Source organism: Oenanthe melanoleuca, chromosome 3, assembly GCF_029582105.1.
Source record: "Oenanthe melanoleuca isolate GR-GAL-2019-014 chromosome 3, OMel1.0, whole genome shotgun sequence".
In the NCBI taxonomy this organism is placed as follows: Eukaryota; Metazoa; Chordata; class Aves; order Passeriformes; family Muscicapidae; genus Oenanthe; species Oenanthe melanoleuca.
In genome coordinates, this window is record NC_079336.1 from 66,259,160 (window position 1) to 66,277,819 (window position 18,660).

Below are 18,660 nucleotides of genomic sequence, written 5' to 3' on the forward strand. Positions count from 1 at the left end.
TTGTGCTCCAGCACATCCATCCATATAGCTGAACAGATGGAGCCAGAGATGATACGCTGGCACATTCTGCACTGTCAGCAGATCTGCTCTACTAACTCAGGGGACTTCCTCCCAGTCCCTTAGTTTTATCACTCACAGGAGAAGTCACCAAAGGGATGCATTCATCACACAGGACTTTGCACATATCTTATTGGCACTCTGCATTCTGCTTGCATGGAAGAGCCTGGGGAGACCTCAGTCCTTGCAAAGCAGGTGGCCTAATCCCATGCGAGTCTAAGGTTTCCTATAAAACATGCAACTCCCTCCAGTACTGAATGACTGCACGTCTGTTTTACAGTGCTCACTATGACCAAAAAAACACCCAGAGCATGTAGATTTCCCTTGAAGAATAATTTGGCCAGGTTGAACTCTGAGCAATGACAAGATTATTAAGCCTTTTGTTACAGAATGATATTAGTTCTTTCTTCCAGAGGAGACAATAGAAAAAGTTTATGTTGTCCCAGTGGTCTAAACTGGAAAAAAAAACCTCAGGCAGTACCAAGTTGCATGGAAAATTTAGTATGGGTCACTGCTTTCACTATCCTCACCTCAGCCTTTTTTTCTTAAGGAAAAAACAGGAAGGAAAGGAAGGAAACTGAGAGGTTTCACAAAGTCTTTGAAGAGGTTAAAACAGTTAAAATATTGCAAAGTTTATTAGGAGCAGACAGATATCTTTATTGGATCACCTGATATAGTTGGAAAAGGCAGAGAAGTTTTAGGCACATAAGCCCATCTTTACATGCAAGAGAAGCCTCAGGTTTAAGTGTGAAAATTTAGGTAAGTGTTCAGACAACTCAGAGCTTTGATGGACCATCAGCATAATGCTCCAACAGCTATATTCCCTCCCTTTTTCAGTACTGTTTATGACACCCATTGAGAAAGCTTTAAGAAAGCATCTGTAAAATCCAACTAAGTGACTTCTCAAAATGCATGCAGTAACATAGGGTCATCTGTTGGAGTATTTTTCCAATTTAAAATTATTCTGCCTATTCAAAATGTATTTTCAAACAAAATCTTTGGTATTTCAGAAGTAAGAACACATGCTATATTAAAAATCCCATTTGAAACTTAAAGGTACTTAGGATCTATAGGAAAATGCTGGTCTAAATCTACTTTTAATTTTTGGAATTTCAAGCATCATGCAAATAAGAGGCACCTACTCAAAAAAATAACACAGAAATAAAAGATGTAGGGATCCTATGAAAACTTTGAGTAAAAGCATGGGTATGGTTTTATCTTGCATTATAAAAATAGTAAGATATCTATAAAACAATTTCAAGCTACCAAATTTTTTAAGGTGAAGGAATCTGAAAGGCATAGCAACTGTCAGGGGGAAAAAACCCATTCCTGATTGCTTCTCTGAATTCTGAATGTTTTTTAACTCACTCCTACCACCTAAGCAGAACAGAAGGTCTATGGTAAATTTACATGTGGAAATTTTAATTAAAAAGGGAGAAACACATTCTTATAAAAGGTCTGGCATATTTTGTTTACATGAAAGTGGGTAAGCATCAGGTTCTCCTAAATCAAATCTTATATTAAAAATTAAACTTCCAAGGACAAGCAAGCAAAACATACGTTTTACTACAGTTCTAAGGCTGCATTTAGGTACACATTTATATCCTCTGCTCATGATTTTATCTAGACTTTAGGCACTAGTCCTAGTTGCTCTGGTTAAGCCAAAGTATTTTAAAGGTCCCCTACCCAGACTCTAAAGAAGCAGATCTCTTTTATGTCATGTACCTAAGTAGGTTGCAATAGCAGCCAGCTATTTATCAAGGAAGAAAACTAAACACAAAACATGGAGTGGGGGAAAGGTGTGTTAAGCAAGTCAGAGAGTTTATTTCTACTAATGGTGAGCAGTGGCCCACTGCTTATTAAACAGACTTCTGTAAGAATCTGCTCTGAAGCATTTCCTACACCACCCTTTACTTATTTGGATAACAAAACAGCGTGCATGTTTATCACATTTAAGTAACCCAGCAAAACAATGGGTCTGCAAGCATGTTGCATGACAGAGCTACAATTCAAAATAATCTTAACAAATCAGTCAAATAGCTTGAAGAAAGCCAGATTCAGATAAGCAAGAAGTCTCTCAATTCTCCCTACTTTTCAATTCTCCATACTTTCAATGATCTTCATGGAAGATTCATATCCTATCTGACATCTACACTGCAGCCTTGAAAGGCAGACTACAAAGAAGACTGTTTTTCCTGCCAGATAAGTGATCCAAAGACTACAAAATAAGAAGCCACTCAGCAGAAAACAACCTCCTTGTAGGAATCTAAGCACTTGGCAAGCAACAGGTAGCTGTAAATTTTGCTTCTGTCAGGGTGTTCTTTAAGTGGTGATTCCCATTTCCATCTTCAATTTTCATATGACCCTCTAATTTCCCTTAGCAAAAAGAAATCTAATATTGAAGATTTGTCAGTGATATTGGAGAAAAAGAAAAGAAGATGGTTAGGATAGAGAACAGTAATGAAACAAAGCTGAAGAAACAGAGGGTAGAGGGACAGTCAAAGTCAGTAGGCTGAAGAGTGTTTATTGGGAAACTGAACAAACCAAAATAAAATGAAAGTGGATTCCATGATCTGTTCTATAGGTACACACATTTCCTGAGGTCTGTATTATCAGCCTTGAGATAAAACTCTGACACTTGTGTTTTCTCCCTAGCTTTGCAACAGCCTTTAAGGCACTTAAGACAGGAATTTGCTGTCCTAAATGCTGAGCAAATTATGACCCATGATTCCTCATAAGGGACTATAATCCTTCTCACAACAATGGGAGTAAATGTTAGCCATACGTGAGTGCTTTTCAGCATCCCACTTCTGTATTCAAGGATAGTAATAAACCCTCCATATTCCACAGCACTATTTTGGAGGGAAATTAACCACTGTTTTTGAGATGCCAAACACTATCCTGAAAAAAAAAAGCCCAATAAAGAAACAGTAGCAAGAGAGATTAGAAAGTTGATAAAACTATAAATGTCTTGTAAATATAGAACTGTGAAAAAATGAATCAAAACCAGAGCCAACTCTGAACAGACAGAAAACAACACATAACAACTATCAACATGTTCAGTATCTGTTTACTGTCACCCAATGTTAATTCTGCATCTAAAAACCAAATCAAACTTTTTAGTATAAACCAGTTACCTACTACTGTAAATCTAGTTACATGCTAGTTATTCTTCTCTCCTTAAACTCTTTAGTGAATGTGCCAGCCTGTCCAGTATGGAGAAAGAAGTGGCTCAAGGAACTGTTAAAAATAGCAATGACTGTGAGTAACCCCACAGATGCAATCTGAGAAAGCATTTTCACATACAGGAATTTTTTTAGCTTTCACCTCTAGGATGAAAAGTCACTGTCCCTACCTCTCACTAATAAGGTCAGTTTTGGGCACCTCCAATGAAGCTGCCATTTCTGGTGGTTTAAGTGATGGGGACACCTGTCCCCCTGAGAGCTAAACTGAGCATATAACTCACCTCATAGATATTACCAAACAGTCTGCATGTGTTAGCAACCTTGTCACTTACTCACCTGGCCTGGGTTCAAAACACTGACCTAAAAGTGAAAGGTTCCCGTCAGCCACACAATCCCAACCAATAAATTTAAAGTCCATCTTCAGCACAAGGTTATCTTTCATCATGTGCTGGGGTGTGGGAGCTATCAGAATATTCCACTCAGAAGGCTTTGCAATACTGAGACTTTTAATTAATAATGTCACCACCTTGCTAAGCAGCGCAAATCAGCTTTGTCTTGGATGTGAATGACTATTTTTGCAGTACAGTTTGTTCATTCACACCATATGCATGAATCCCTGGAAAAAGATTATTCCCAACAGCATCCAGGCAATACTCTTTGAGAATCCTTTGTCCAAATGCACAAGTCCAGCTGTATTGTGTCAGCCCTGGATAATTCATAGTAGCCAGATGGAGTAATAGGGAGCAATCCCTTGCTGTTTGTAATGATTTTACCTCTTCATTTTCCCTTCTGCTTCAGTAACAATATGCATGACATCATTTACAGTTACACAACAGTCTTTTGATGTCTCTGCTCTCTCTGCCTTTTATGTACACCAACAGGTATGTTAGTACCTTGTCATAACAGAAGTAATACCTCTGGATTTTGGATTACATACTATTATTCAATGCACATTCCCAATGTGGAAGATTTGCTTTAGAGAATGGCAAATACAGGTATACTCTATGAAGTAAACAAAGTTCTCAAATTACTAACAAATTTCCAGGTTATAATAGCCCCCATATTAAATTGCATTCTCCAATGAGAGTGAAAAGACAGACTGTGAGTAATGATTGAGTTCTTCCTCTTCCACAACTTTCTGTACAACTTCTTTCAAGTTATAAAACCTCTTTACATGTCTAAAACCTCTATCCCACAGTAGAGGTGAAATATAAATACATTCCATGGACTGAGTCCTCTAAAAGCAGAATTAGACGGCTCTGTTAATCTTTACAATGGAGTGTAATTCACAGTCTCATGTACATTTTGGAAACTTAAAATGCTGTAGAAAGTGAAAGAACTTGTATTTCATAATCCTCAAAAGACTAATATTGATGAAAAAATTATCTGTGAATCAAGTATATTCAGAACTTGGTTCTTAAATGGCAGTAAAGATTTAAAAACAAAACCAAAAAGAATCAATGGAACAACACAAATGCAAAGTTTTGAATAATCTATTTTTGGTCAATGGCTTTAATTATTTCTTTCAGATGTTGGTTTTGTACTTCCCTCAAAGGAAAAGTTTATGAACATACTGATCTTTTAAAATTTGTTTCTAGCATTTATTAAGTCAACAATTAACAAATCATAGGATAATTTTTTTTCTTGTTACATGCAGCACTGCCAAATTTTGCTTTTCAAAATGCCTCCTACTGAAATCTGCAGAAATAGAGATGCATAACCCACAAGGACCTGTGCCTTTCTGACAGAACCAGGGTACTCCTACACAGCATGGCAGAGAGTTCACAGCATCCAGGTGAACCTCTGAGGACTGCCAGCTATTTGCATGGCACACCAGTATTTTCCTCTAACAAGGTAAGTTGATTTTAGAGCTCCCTATCCAAATATTCTCTGCTCTGATACACTGCACTTTGCAGAGCTAGCATGTACACTCTATAAACAAGCAAGGCTGACATTACAACCTGCAGTAGTACAGCTACTAACATCTTACACAGCATTCCCAATCACTTTACACTGCAGAACCTCATAGTGCATGCGTAGAAATAAATTAGTTTTTGCCCAGTTGTTAGGGCATTAAAATAGATTTGCCACTACACTGCACAAAATTGAGCGCCGCAAAGACATTCACACTTTTTTATGAGTTCTGATGGACTCTGTCATCCATGTAATAAAGACTGCATCTTTGCATTTATACAGAGGTACATATTCACATCTCATAAAGTACTGTCCTAACCAGCCAGGCAGGGCACTGGAGACCCAAGCAGAGAGCTTGCAGAGCATGAAGTGTGATGATTCTGTTAGAAACTCTGAAGTACTGATGCATGCCCCCAAATATCTCTTTTCCATGCACCCTCTCTCTTGCTCTCTGTAAGACTTTTAGATACAAATCTTTGGTGAACAAAATTAAGACAGCTGATACTTTTGAAGGCTCAATTAATGGAAAAGAGACCTATGTGCATTGTGGTGCTTTCTGGACCACTTTTGAGCAAAGTGACATTTGGGAAGTCTCACTCAAAATGCTAGTTAGACAAAGGATCTAAATACTGAAAAACTGAGGAGAAAAAAAAGCATAGGAAAAGGTATTTCATGTTATGGGACCAAAATATACAACAAAGAGTTGAAATGTGATAGGGTCGAAAGAAATTAATCTGTTTTTATGTGGATCAGAATGAATTAATTCTGGAATACCACCTTTCCTGTATTTCTGCTTCACAAGAGTATCAACAAACTAGTAGGCCTCTTCAGGAAAAGATTTGCATTTAAAATGCCAATGGGTTTGGAGGGAAGTGTTTCAGCATTGATAAAATATCTGAGACCAGCCATTTTACTGTTTTCTCTCTCCCCCTATATTCTTTACCAATTGTCCACTTCTTCACTGTTACAAAAGAAAAGAACAATCTCTGTTTCATTTGCCTCTCTCTGTGGGAAGTAGAAAATGAAGCATAGATAATCCCAAAAGGGATACTGTTGTGGATCTGCAAGGGAGAAATCTCCAAGTGTGGGAAGTCAATTTCCCCCGTACTGCCTAGGGCTTTCTCTCAAGTTTATTAAACAAAGAACATGCATTACCACTACCCTATCAGTGCCAAATGAACCTTCTTAAAAAAGAGATAGGATTTCCTATTGTTTCCATTCTTAGGTCCTTCTTCCACCAACTGTACTTTACATGTTCCTCCTGGCTTCCCAAGAGCACATGAACTATCACAGGTGGTGCTGGCTAACAGTTTTGTTTAGGCAGAAGCATATTTTAATGGCCAAATACTATTTAGGATGAGATGAAAGAAGCATTCACACATTATGGTATGGAAGGAACTAAAGGTATGCCTGCTGGAAATAGAAGGATTAATTAAAGTAGGCTAATCCAGGATTTAGTTGACTGGATTTCCAAATGTCTTTCCTTTGCTTTCTCTGTTGATTTTCTTCACCATGCTATCTTTATCTAGTAATTATGCACTACATTGCCAGGTGATTAATTAAATCCATTATAAATTTGTCAATACAGAGTCAGAGTGGGATAAAACTATGCTCCTATCCAATTTAGCAACATTCTTTAAAGCACTTCCATAATCATAAAAGCAGGTCTTCTGACAGGTATTGAAAGTTTTTTTCAATTTTACCCTCACCAAAACACACATCCTTAAGTCTCTGACACTAATAAATGATAGGAAAATATGTCAATAGTCAGATCCTAAAATATTTACACAGTAAATGTTGTCTTTGTACTCTGTTATGTAGTATATTTGGAGATAACCAAATCTAGTTCCACTTGTAATCTAAACTAAGGTTTCAGTTGAGACTCATAGAGAAAGGAAAACCTCATACATTAATTCCCAATTGTGCAACAAAAGGCTCCTCTGTGGCATACATTCCACATTACTCAATGCAGTATTTCTCAACACACAAAGCACATAATCTGTCCATGTGAATTACTTCACTATTGTAACTGATGACTAAAAAAAAATCAATTTTTATTTCATGCTTGTTTCAAGAAACTGATTTTTAAATAATTTAGTTATTTTTGTGGTTAAATATACCACTTAATCATACTGAGTTTAATTTGTTTATGCCTTAATTATTTTTCTGAGGCATTATCTATAGAGTAAAATTTTCTAAAACATTTAAAATATCCTATAAGAAAGCAGACTTTCAGACAAATTTGAGTTTCTAAATAATATTTAGTGAGGCTTAGGTTCCTAAATTATTTATCTTTTCTTTAAACCAGAATAAGTAGCAAAATATAACTTGGGATCTTTGGATGACTTGATTGTATATGAATAAGAAATTTAACTAATTTGTTCTCGAGCACTTAGCTAAGAATAGATGGGTAAATAAACAATGATGACTGTAACTGCTCAAGGCATAAACAGCAGTTTTAGACAGTTTGTGATAAGCAACCTGTTTTATGCTTTAAATAAACAGTTCTTTGTTAATAGTGTCTCTCTTCTCCACAGGAGCCATGCTGGGACATGTGCTTGGTCATGGAAATGAAGGCCTTAGACAAAAGGAAAGAAAAACAACTTCAGCCTCATGTCTGGTGTTTTGCTTGTCCTTTACTATAATGCCAGATGGATGATAAGTGCATTGTACATAATATGTGCATGCATAGATACAGCTGCTTGTGGGGCTGCACTGCAAACTACATTACCAACATGATTTAGGATTAAGAAGCATTAAGAAGGGGGAGGGTATCTTCATATTTCTTCCATGATCTGCTATATAGCAGAAGATCATTGTACCAGCAAATGAAGGAGACTGGAAGTCTATGGATAGTAGTAGAGTCAAAGATGATCAGCTACTCTGCCAAAAAAATGTGGTGGAACTACTCTCCAGAAAAAAACTGGAGATGAGCTTTGAGTACTGGGATTTTCATAGGAACTCCTCTAGGTGAAATAATACCCCAGAGCTACACAATCATTTATAATTGGGTGTTTGGGGCTTTTTGCTTTTCTTAAAATTTGAATTCAATGCAGCTGGGTTTTCTTCACATTAAAGAGTGCAATGTCTTAAGTCTTGCAGCAGTGAAAAGCTACACTGGTGCCAAGATTAAATATAAAACAGAGTTTAAAAAAAAAATCACTTAATGCTAGATAGTTAAGCCTTTCTGTAACTGCCAAAATAGCAGGCTGATTTTCAAAGGTGCAAAATAGACAGAAAGTCCTCCTGACGTCAGTGGAAATGCCTGGGTGTTCAACACCTATAAAAAATATGAGTGTTTCCTTAGATGCTTAAGGAATAATCATGGATGCTAATTTTAGCCTAGGGTAGTCACCTTCCACAGACTCCTGCTATGGTAGTGGGGGTGAGCAAGGCTTTTCAGAGGGGCAGTTAAGATTAGAATCTGTCTGCTCTAAATTAGGTTCTGCAAGTTATCAAAGCAATGGATGGCTGCGGTTCTTTAATTTACAAGTTTTTTGAAGAGAAATAAAAACAAACATCAGATTTCAAGTTGAAGGAATTCTGGCAGTTAAGAGCAGTTTGGATAAGCTTTTGAAGTAAATGGAAAATCTTACTCATATCAAGTACAGTAAACACTTATCACTGCCATCTGCAAAGTCAGCACACAGATATTACAACCACTGTTTTGGAGTGAAGACATGGACAAAGCAATGTGTTCTTATAACTCAAAAGTGGGTAAAACCAGGACCAGACACAGGAGCAGCAGTGTCTCTTCTTGCACTTTAGGACATAAATTTAGGATTTATTTTCACCCCTCTGTGCACACTCAGAAATTTTAGGTCCAATTATAGAAACTAACTAAAAATCAGCCAGACAGCTGTCACCTTCTGCTTCCCTCTGGCATTCAAAAGTATGAAGTGTATTTCTACAAGCTACCATTTCCAGTAGGAGACTTTTTCAAAAAAGAAGACCATTGCATTTCAAAGCCTTCTGCCTCTATCTCTTCCTGCAGAGCAGAAACACCTGTCCTGTAAGCCTTTCACACCAGCAGTTTGAGGATTACTGAGACCATGCTGCCTTGATCTGTACTGAAGTGTTCCTTGTAATGCCAGCAGGAAGAGTTACTACAGCTTCTGTACAGAAATAGGCACAGAGGGTGATCATAACACTGTGTTTGCTGGTTAAACAATGTGAAAAGATGAACCTTCTATCTTTAAATATATGCCAAATTTTATCACTTAGAAATAGAGCATGGGATAGGACCTGCGTAGTTATAACATAGGCATCGAGTCCCTCAACCTGTGACATATTTCAAACCAACACATCCAGTGATCTAAGAACAAACATCACACACACTTATCACAGCATTTCATGAAATGGTGTTCCCCAAACACTGAAGATGTGATAATTACCCCAAACTACGAGGAATGAAATTTAATTAAAGAAGAAATTGAGTGCTCAGTGTGAATGCATTCTCCTTCTGGTATCAGCTAACAGTAAAGAATGCATGGCTATAAAGGAGATATTCACCCAGAGTCAGCAACTTCTCAGTGCTCACAGTGGAGGAATACCACATCAGCTACACATTGTTTATCCCAACAATTATGGCTCAGAAGAAATTATGCTTGGCAGTAAAGCCATTGAAACTAACTCAACTTTGCCAATTGTGTAAGCACTTTTATATTTTATTATATATATATATTATATTATTTATATTATTTTATATAAAATAAGACACAGGAGGGACATTTTTTTACTTGGGACAAAGCAAAGCAGCACAAATTTCCATCTAATTCTATTTCATTGACATGTTTCTTCCTGCCTCACATCTATCTGTATTCCAGCTGCAAATCCAGTGCACTCTTCTGTACGCAGGGTCTGCAGTACAATTTCTAAAATACTACTAATATCTGCATATTCATCAACGTTTGCAAAGAAAGAAAATTTTAAGCCTCAGTCTTTTTGAAGTTAATCAGTAGAACTGTACAGTGCAATTCAGAAATCATTAGCTAAATTAAAAGTAATTTAATAGATCAGAATTTATGCAACAGTGACCAATTCATGTGAGGCATTTGTTTGCATCTGATTTTTCAATCATAATGATGGATAATATTATTATAATTATATATAAGATAATATATAATGATAATAATGATGTCTTTTATCTCGTAAGAGGACAGAAGTGTTTTAATGAAAGATTTTGACCTGGCCCCATTGGCCAAAAGTAGCCAAAATTCATTTTGTAAAGCTGTTTTAGTTTAATTTGGGAATTGATGATTGAATCATGATATTTTCTTATGGATATTCATTAGTTTACAGAATTTACCCCAGCTCTGCTTTCATTTGCACAAGGCTGAAGACCTCAGAGGTCTTCCAAGCAAACACCTTCTATGTTTCTCTCTTCAGCTCTGCAGTGACCCGAACAGAAATTCAGGCAAGATGCAGACATCCCACCCTCAAGAGATTATTGCAAAGTCCACTGCTTAACACATAGCTTTTCTCTAGCTCTTAAGCACATTGGTGGCAGCTTATGGAAACCCACTTAGATCCATACTTTCTTCCAATCCTTATTGTCTTACTAATTGGATCAGCACATCTACAGACAGAGATTTTACTATACAAATTTCAGGAGAGGTTGTGGTGTGTGCCTATGAGTGAAGGAAGCAGGTAGCTTTTGCTCCCCATTATAAAATGGTTCTTCTAATTTATTTTCATAATATGTTGCTGGCAGATATATGGGGGTCAACGGTAATTAACAGCTAAACCGAGGCTGGGAGTTATCGATTTGACAACACTTGAAAGCATACAGAGCCTGGAATGAGTCAATATTGAGAGGTTCATTTGAGTTTAAATAGAAAACATAATATTGAGTAATTTATTGATTTCTCTCACTTAATACTGGTAAAGAAAACCTTCCCATTCAAATAAAGCACCTACATAATCATTTCTAGTAAAGTGAATTTCATAATAGTTTTCTCTGATTTTTCCTTTATATACCAGCACCACAGTATTCAGGGCTGAACACCTTATAGCCAGCTTCCAAGACAAAATATAACCATTCCTATGAACTATCGTTTCAGCATGCTCCTCTCAAGCACCATTCCATGCAACCAACATCAGCAAGAGGAATTTAACATGTTACTATTTTAAAAAGCACTAATCTCTAAGAGGTAAATTGTACAGAACAAGCCATAAACATATCCCCTATTTCTACAGAGACTCTTGTTCTCACGGCAACTCTTCATAGGGTAAGAGAAATTGCCACTCCATGGCCTTCTGTTGCATCAGTGTCTAATAAGAATAAATGGGACAGTTACAGTACATGCTGAGAAATCAAGATATGCTGTGGCAGAAAAAATAAATTAGGTTTGTCTATTGACTACCAGCTTCTCAGGCAGACCTTCTATGGGGTCATCTCCCACTGAGAGCGCATATAGCATGTAAATGAAAACAAGAGATGTTCTTTGTGTGTTCTTAATGCTAGAGCTTTTGGCATCCACTGTTGAAAAGAAAATCCTTGATGCACCCAGAGGAGGGGTATCTGGCCTTGGAATTCTGAAACTTATGTTTCGTAAGGTGCACTCTGTATCTACAGTAACATGTATCATTTGGCAAGACATTGCTATTCTATACAAGACAGCCAAATACTTGCTGAACACTAGGGGAGAAAAAAAGTCTAAAAAAGGTGAAATTGCTGGCACTTTTTAACTATTAGTACTAATAGAAAATCCTTCATTTCAGCCAATAGAATTCATAAGACATTGACATAATACTAATTATCTGCATAAAAGGTAAGGGAGGGAGAGAACTGCAGTGTAGGACTCCACATATGAAATAGCATATGCTACTACGGCACATGGTTTTTCCATTATCATTCTGCTTTTGATTCTGGATGATTTTCCCCCTGGCATATTCAATCCCATCCTGAAAGCAGTTCTAAAGCTATTCAATGCTTTGTAAGAAAGATAAGAAATATCCTCTTCATAAGAAATATGCAACTGCTAACAGGTTAATACTAGGAATAAGCAATGAGGAGGTTCATACTCTCTTAGAAAGGAGAGAACCTTTTGCTTCCCTCACACCTCCTACATTCATGTTGAGACCCTGCTCATATTGCTCACTTGCAGAGGGGAATCCGTGCCTTCTCAACAATCCCACTGGTATTCCAAGTGGGTAAAAAGTGCCACCTCAGTAAAAACCCTCTACTGGTGGTTTCTGTGTCTGCCAGGTGAGCCTAACCTCATGGCTCATTATTCAAGAAAAGAATTGTACATGGTTTAAAACAAACAAAACCAAACCCAAACCAATTTTATTTCCAAAAAAATCTCAGTAAAAGAGGAAGACCTCGGCTGGAATGCCCTCATTGCAGATATTGTTATATTCTCCACAACAATGATTTCAATCTGGAGCCTGTAAATCCATGAAAAGTGGTTCTGCAGTGCTTCATTTTGCTGGTAGCATCCAGCCTCTCCTGCTAACCCTTTTTTCTGCCTTACATTTAAGTTTTCATTCATTCATCCTTGCTCATTTTTCTCATCCAGTGAAGAATGAAGTTGTTTCTTTCCACTATATCTGTCTTCTCACTCACCAGTAGAATTCTTACAGGAAGAGGTTTCTGATAAGAAACCAACTTAGATTCCATCCATAGAAGACCAAGGAAACTTTAGAGTAAATCTGGGATACTGACTGTAACTCTATTTATAGACTCTGAAGTCAGACTGAACACAAGGTCAATTTCTCTTTCAGGCTGCAATGAACCTTTCAAACTGCTGGACTTAATAAAACTGCAGCAACATAAGAAAAACAAGAACTTTGTCCATAATCCATAGTTCTGATAGCTCCTGCCAATTTGCCATACATGTGACTTCCAATTTTTTTTTATTTATTTTATTTTCCTTGCAAGGACAACAGGAGTTATATTACCAGCCAAAGGAGGTAATGCAGATAAATCCTTATAGGACACACTGGAAATGTAATCTGATATGACTGCTGAAGACTAAAAAGACACAGCTTTTTTCCTTAAGAATTTTTTCCAAAGTCCTCACTCATTCACAACATTCAGTGTCATCAAGAAGATTTGCATTCAGAAAGAGGTCAATATCAAGGTAAATAAATATTTTAAATCTTGTTTATTTTATACCAGTATTAAAAAAAAAAATCTAAATAGTCATATTCACATTGACATCTACATTAAAACCCTTCTGCATTAACAAAGCAGTGGTACCAGAGCTACAGAGCAAGCTAGAATAAGATCATTCATCATAACAATGCCAGTAAGGCAAGGAACATGTTCCCAGTTCTTTCCTTACATGTGTTAGGACAATAGTATCAGACATGTCTTAATGACTGCAGAAGGCACATGTTAAATAAGTGAACTCAGTTTAATGCCTTACAATACAATACAATTGTCATGAAAAAAGGACCACACTTGTTTCACAACCTTGGAAATCTAACAAACCGCATACCCTGTCAAAGTTTTTGAAAAGCATGCTCACTCTTATAATTACTTATAGCAAATGTTGCAAATAGGCAAGAGTTCTGTTTAACACATGGCTCACCAAGCAGTGTTGGCAGATCAAAAACATTACAAAAATACAGTGTTTGTGCATTTCTGGTACCATTGCTGTGCTTGGTTTCCTAAGCTAAGAGACATTGCATTTCCTTATGTTCTTCCTTTTAGTTCTATTGAGATACAGGGTAGTGAAAATTAAAAGGTTTGTGGAGTCTGTTGAACTTTTCTTAAAAAATTCAGAAATAAATTTATTATGAAGAAAAGAAAAATTATGTTTTAAGTCTTCCATTATAAGCTAGTATAATTTCCACTTCTACTCCAGTCCAGCATGGTAGGGACCAAAAGACAGTTGATCTCTAGTCTGATAGACCACAAAACCACCCATTTCTACCAGTTCATACAGATATCTCTGCTGTCTTCTTTCTACCAGTGAGAAAACTGAGGTCAGAGGTGAGCTGACCTCGTCTAGGGTTACAGAGCAGAATGAAGAAAATTATCCCACCCTCTCTGGCCAAGCTTTCTAATTTTCAACGCTTTTTTATTTCTGTGTAGTACTGAAAAATGAGGGGCCACTTCCACAGATCTTTCAGCTGCTGTTTTAGCACATATGGGCAGTGGAAGTGTAGTGGGTCAAGGAGCAGACTTCAGAAGTCTCCCATCTCATGGTACACATCTATATATTCAAAAGACACAAAGGCCATGGTTCTCTAATTATTTTCTACTGTAGAAAGCATGTCCATCCAAAATACAATTTTTGCTTTCCTTAAAGTTGCTGTCTGAAATGCCCAACCGCATTTAAGTTTTTTCAGAGAGCGTCTAATGTACAAATGGCCAAATTATTGCATTTTCTTGACATCCTGAATTGACACAACCTAAATGTTACCTTAACTAAGTCATTTAAATTGTTGTTCACATTCAGAGAGACAGTGCTAAACTACAACTCAGTTTTCTTTCCTATAGTGTTCTCATATATTTTTGGACATCTGCGACCACCAAGGAGCCTGGATTACAGCAGACCATAATACTCTACAAACCATGGATAAAATTAGGCGTCACCTCCATTGTAATCCTATGGACGTCATCATGTGTTACCAGCATCTGTTGACAGATTTCATACCAGGCATATCACTGAAATGGCAAGTCTGGAGAGGGCAGCCCACAATAGAAACAATGGCATTTATTTTTGGTTTGTTCCAAGACTGTCTAATAGAAAATATATGCTGCCAACTGCCAGGGCTCCACCAAGATCACTCCTGAATATTGTATTACCAGTTAGAACAAAGATCTGTGCCCATGCACTTGCAATCTTCACCTAATGAATAAGGAAACTAAGAAAGCACTTTCTGCAACTTTTAGCACAAAGTAGGAAAAGATAGAAGCCTTGACATTCTACAAAGTTGGAGGCCCTTTATAATGCAAGTACTTACTTTTCATGAAATAATAAATTCAGATTTTTTTCCAAGATAAGGAATAAGGATCCCCTCTTGTAAATTTTATTTTATATATGGTATCACATTAATATTAAAACTAAACTCTTGGAACGGCCAACGTTAAGTAGCAAAACCACACTCTATGGAATCAAAACAGAGTCTGCTTTAATTTGACAGTGTGGAAGTTTGACTTTCTGCTGAAGTACTGCCTGATCAGAGGACTGGAAACATAAAATTTTCAATGCAGTTTAATTGCTCCCCTCTTTCCTGTAAAAATCAAGAGATTTACTGTAAGCATTTCTACCTAATCCAAATTGTCGTTACTTTTTAACATTAGAGTGCATTAGTATCTAGTAACTTGTCCTTTTTCTTTTAAAAACAGCCTTCTCTGAAATACTGGACAATTTAATCCTAATCAGATGTATCACAATCTCTTAGAGCTGAGCAGTTTCAAATCACTAAAGCACTTTGGCACTAAGATAATTTTTATTCTCATTATAAAACACGAAAGTATAGTTCACCATCTGAAGACTGCCAAATTAAAACAAATGCCAGTGTTGATGTTAACTATTTGTTAGGAGTTGCAGCAGCTGGTAGATCAAGAAAAGGGAACTTCAACTTAGAACAGAACTTCTTCCCCTGTCCTCACACAGCAGGACCTGAACAGGCATGAATGCAAGAAAATGAACAAAAACAGCTAAAAATAACAGAAGGAGGGAGGCTACAAGCTAAATCTGAGTGGGAAATGTTGCTTCTACAAATGTTAATGGAAAAGCAAACCCACTGGCCCCAACTATTCTAACAGCTCTTACTTTTATAATTACACTTCTACAGTATAGCTTTTATAGAAGCTATAAAATTGGGATAGACTGTCATAAGATCTAAATAGGCAGCTTCTTCTTAAGCTGCTCATCTTATGCAAAATGCATATTCAACCTTATTGTCCAGAGCACTGTCTCTCACTCCCTCCCTTCTTTCATTCTTGTAACCAGCAGATAACCTTTTAATCCCAGATCTGTCAGCTGTGACTTCAACATCACCTTTTAAATTAGGAAGCAATAAATTCTTTGCATTATTTCATCTTTCTTTTCCATATGCTACTTAAAACTTAATGTTATAAAATAAGATATTACAAATATTACTAAAGTACCAAAGCATTGACATGACTGCTGCTGAAATCATAATTTCCACCTATGTTCAGAAAAAGAACATGGGCAGTACTTGGTGGCACAATAGTTTTCTTACACCTACAAGGCAAGAAGTATTTCTGCTAAAGCTGTGTATTCCGAGGAGTTTACAGACATGTTTTCTTTTTTTCCCCAGAAAGTAAACTGGCATATAGGAACATAATCATGACATACAGTTTTCCAAATATAGCCTGGTTATATTTATAGCCTGGATTTAATTCTATATTTCATATAATTCTATGACAATATTTTCCTTGTCAGGTCATTCTGTCAGAATGGAGATAAATAACAAATTCTAATAAGAGCTGACTTGCAAGATCACAATTTCAAAAGCGACTTCTCAGTCTGCTCTCAGAAGTACTGCAAACTTTTCTGCACACTAATTTTGAACCATCTCGTTCATCTCTGTTTATAATTGCAATTTACTCTTTTACACATACATCAATTCAGAGTCTGCTTTCCAGAAGGAAGACCCAGGAAGTGAAAAGTTACTGAAATACTTATACATAGATCTAGAGGTATTGACAGAATATTTGCAGTGCACTATAAAAATAAACTCGTAATTCCCATAAATTATTTTCATCTGACATAGGTTTCACTTAAGAATCAAAAAAGTGAATGCTTTATCCTAAAAATATGGCATAGCTACTATACATTATATAAATGGTTTATACAATGTAAAATATATTTTATTAGAACCCCTTGCTGTACAACCCCGACAATTCCAGAAAAAGCACGGCAGTAAGATAGGGCATAATTCCACACAGAAGCACACAGACAAATACACATATTTCCAGACCTTCCTTTGCTGTTTCTCCCATGCTGGGTCCAGGAGCAGGTCCCTGTCCCATTCTTCTTCTTGGGTCATGTACTCATCCTCTTCGTAGTTGTAGGTGTACTGCATGTTTGTATCTATCTGATTCATGCTGTTCATGCTACCTGGGGGTCAGCTTCAGCTGCTGTGGCTTCTACTACGATTTAAGTTTAGTTCACTTGCTGAGAGGTTTAGGTAGCAGTGTCCTTTTTTTTTTTTTTTTTTTTTTTTTTTTTTTCTTTTTCCAAGGTGACAGGGAATGAATATTGACTAATCTTGCTGAGAGCAGAGGCTGAAACTGCCAGATAGGTGCTGACCTGTGATGACCTTCCCTGCTGTGTCCCTGTCTGCTGCCGGTCCCTGTGGCTGACCCTGCGGAGGAGCCCGGCGCGGCTCCCTGTCGCCGCTTATTATCCCCGCCGGGCCGTCACGTGGCGCTGGGGCGGCGGCCCCGGCACCGGGCGGGCAGCGGGCGGGCAGCGCTGCACAGGACGGAGGGCAGCGGGCGGGCAGCGCTGCACAGGACGGAGGGCAGCGGGCGGGCAGCGCTGCAGCGGGGGCTGCTGCCCGACACGGCTGCCCGAAATGCCCGCCCGACTGCTCTGCCAATCTGCCGCACACCTGTCCTTTGGTTTGGGCTTTTTTCTCCCTTCCTGACATGCATTCCTTCTCCCCAAGACCCGCCTACGATCTGCTAATGAGGTTCGACATCGCTCAGCGTTAGCCTGAAGTGCGTGTCCCGCCTTGAGCCACTTCGCACTTTCAGATTAAGGATTACACGAGCCAGCCCAGAAGGACACCCAAGTGATGGAACGTTTTCCAGTGCAAATAGGTCTGGAGTTAACCAGACAGCATGGAAACACAGCTTTAAAAAGCGACACATATCTTTTTGTTCAGGAAACTTTTGCTCAGTAAATCCAAAAGCAGGCACCACAAAGCTCTGTAGAACCCGAAACTTTACAAGGGTGCGGCAGGAATCATTAGCCCGTGCTTTCCACAGGGCAAAATCTCAAAGGGTAGCGCTGAGATCAAGCATCCTGGCAAGCACGTCCGGTATCTCCCGTGCCCTCTCATTCCAGTTACTTTGGCAATAATGTTTCTTCTGGGAATTGGCAAGTTTACTACGTTCTTCATGGAGCTTGTCATCAGTGCCTGCACCTATCATCAGCCAAGGTCGTCTTCTCTAGCGGTATCCACACTCCATACAATACGAACCTCACTTAGAAAATGAAGATGCTCACCAAAGCTGAGCTTTTGGAAGGTATAAGTTACAAAATCAGGTGTATGGGAAAACTGTGCTCATTAAAGTCTCAGTAGGTCTCTAATCCAATGGGAATGAATAACCAGGATAATTTACACCTAGACAACATAATCCCTCCATTTCATATTGCTAACTAAAGATCTGCTTTCTTCCAAGTCACCTTCTATCCTTTAACTCCAAGCACTATAGAAGAACATGCACGCATGCACAGAAAATACCTACTCCTCAGCTCAAAAAATATTTGTAAATGCAGCACTAAGGTTGCAAATTGGAATTCAGAAGAGGATTGCAACAATTCATGCAACAACAGCAAGCTGA

General features: G+C 37.8%; 1 protein-coding gene across 1 annotated transcript in view; it reads right to left on the reverse strand.

Annotated features, from left to right (window-relative positions):
• ACTN2 (actinin alpha 2) overlaps positions 1-17,562 on the reverse strand; it is a 67,525-nt gene extending 49,963 nt beyond the window's left edge. The window contains exon 1 of the mRNA XM_056487398.1: positions 17,067-17,562. Within this exon, the coding sequence (XP_056343373.1) occupies positions 17,067-17,201 (135 nt within the window). The 5' untranslated portion in view covers positions 17,202-17,562. The remainder of the gene's footprint in view (positions 1-17,066) is intronic.
• Positions 17,563-18,660: the final 1,098 nt, after the last annotated feature.